The following is a 1779-nucleotide window of genomic DNA, read 5'->3' as shown; positions in this document are numbered from 1 at the left end:
TGTGGATCCTTGCGAGACCTCCACACCGGAATTGGAAGCTGTTGTATCAATTGCAGCCGAACCCTTCGACGCCACTGTGCTTACTGAACCTGTGCCTGAGGCCGCCCATGACACTACGTCCTCTGACGTGTCTGATGTTGATGACTCCGATCTCTCCTCTGAGACTGAGGAGCTGCCCAATCACAACGATGTGATTCTCGAATCTGAGAGTCGTGTCGGTGGCAATGCTCGTCTGACTGAGCCTGGAGTGGAAGCACTTGCTCCTGTGGCAGCCATCGAAACCGCTACTTCCTTGCACATTGAGAGTGTCGGTTTTGACACAAGTCTCATTACTGAGGTTTCGAAGCCCGAAACGAATATCTCAGAGTGCAAGACCGAGATCACAGAGGACAAAGCAGAGGTTACAGAGCCGAAGACGGAGGTCACAGAGCCTAAGACCTGGGCTTCACGAATCTCTAGTTTATTATCAAGGGCAACGAAGGTTGTAACCACTCCTGTCAAACCGCCTGCTGATGTCGTGGCCGCTGACCCCTCTTCTGACATCTCGGCTACTTCCACTCCAGGTGTGCGTTCTGTGGTAGGAGCTGAAGCCAGCACTGAGGCTTCACCGCCTGCTAAGTCCAAGGGGACCATGGACACTACTGACACCGCTCGTTCTTCCACTACCGACGTTCATCAGGCCCCTGTAATTACGGGTCACCTTCAGACAGACGCTCCTCTGTCGTATGCTGATATCTTGATGACGAAGCCTGATGTGCCTACATTCGTGCATCCTACCGCCCAGAAGGCGCATGAGAGTCAGGCGGCGTTCGCCAAGAAGTCGACTGTGAGCTCGTTGAGTTCTGTGGTCAGTGAGTCTCATCGCTCGCCCACTGCTCGTGGTCGAACTACGGGAGAGAATCAATATCGGCTAATGGCAAGCCTAGAAACTTTTGGTGAAGAAGGTTCGTGTGACAGCTCGGAGGAGTGGGTCCCGGCAACCCCGTCATTGGTGTTGGCGAGAGGGCCCCGCTTTACATACCAACCTGGACGCCGAGTTGAACCCACACCAACCAGTGCCGGCCTCGTGGCGGAAGGGCCACCAACCATATCGCGCAGAAAGCTGTCTACCGACAGCAGCTCTCCCAAGACCCCCACTGTGGTGGTTGCCACAGGGCCAAGTTTCTCCTATGGTGGAAGGGCCGACGCTACTTCAGGATCAAACTGCAAGGATATCGTGTCGAGAGGGTCTGGTGATGTCACCACACCTGTTGTGGTTCGACCCGTCGCCGAGATCAGCGACCTTTCATTGGAGTCCTCTGAGTCTTCTGAGGAACTGATTTCCGCTCCCACAACTGTGGTTGCCACCGGGCCGAGTTTCACGTACTCTGGGGGCACCCAGGCGGTCAAGAAGCCTGACGTAGAGACTCCAGTCGAGACGCCACGTATTGAGGACGTCCCAGATCACAAAGCTGTGAGCTCCATAACTTCCGGACCAAGCTACAAGGATATCGTGTCGAGAGGGTCTGCTGATGTCTGCAGACCTGTTGTGGTTAGACCAGTCGCCGAGATCAGCGACCTTTCATCGGAGTCCTCTGAGTCTTCCGAGGAACTGGTTTCCGCTCCCACAACTGTGGTCGCCACTGGGCCGAGTTTCACATACACTGGCGGTACCCAGGTGGTCAAGAAGCCTGTCGTACAGACCCCCGTCGAGAAGCAACGTGTTGAGGACGTCCCTGATCACAAAGCTGTGAGCTCCATAACTTCGGGACCAAGCTACAAGGATATCGTGTCCAGAGG

At 55.3% G+C, this 1779-nt stretch overlaps 1 protein-coding gene across 2 annotated transcripts; it reads left to right on the top strand.

Annotated features, from left to right (window-relative positions):
- On the top strand, nucleotides 1–1779 carry KVP17_004307 (uncharacterized protein; the record flags this gene model as incomplete). Of its 2 annotated transcripts, none has more annotated exons than XM_068522375.1 (1): nucleotides 1–1779. In XM_068522375.1, a coding segment is annotated over one exon (1779 nt), but the record flags the coding sequence as incomplete, so codon positions are not given. The 2 variants fall into 2 exon arrangements, with proteins under 2 accessions (XP_068372885.1, XP_068372884.1); XM_068522374.1 differs by having other exon boundaries at nucleotides 57–1729.

This window comes from the organism of the source record quoted next (genome assembly GCF_019968985.1).
Source record: "MAG: Porospora cf. gigantea B chromosome Unknown PgB_NODE_5890_length_1779_cov_135.314, whole genome shotgun sequence".
Taxonomy (NCBI): domain Eukaryota; phylum Apicomplexa; class Conoidasida; order Eugregarinorida; family Porosporidae; genus Porospora; species Porospora cf. gigantea B.
This window is presented reverse-complemented; position numbering and strand designations above follow the sequence as displayed.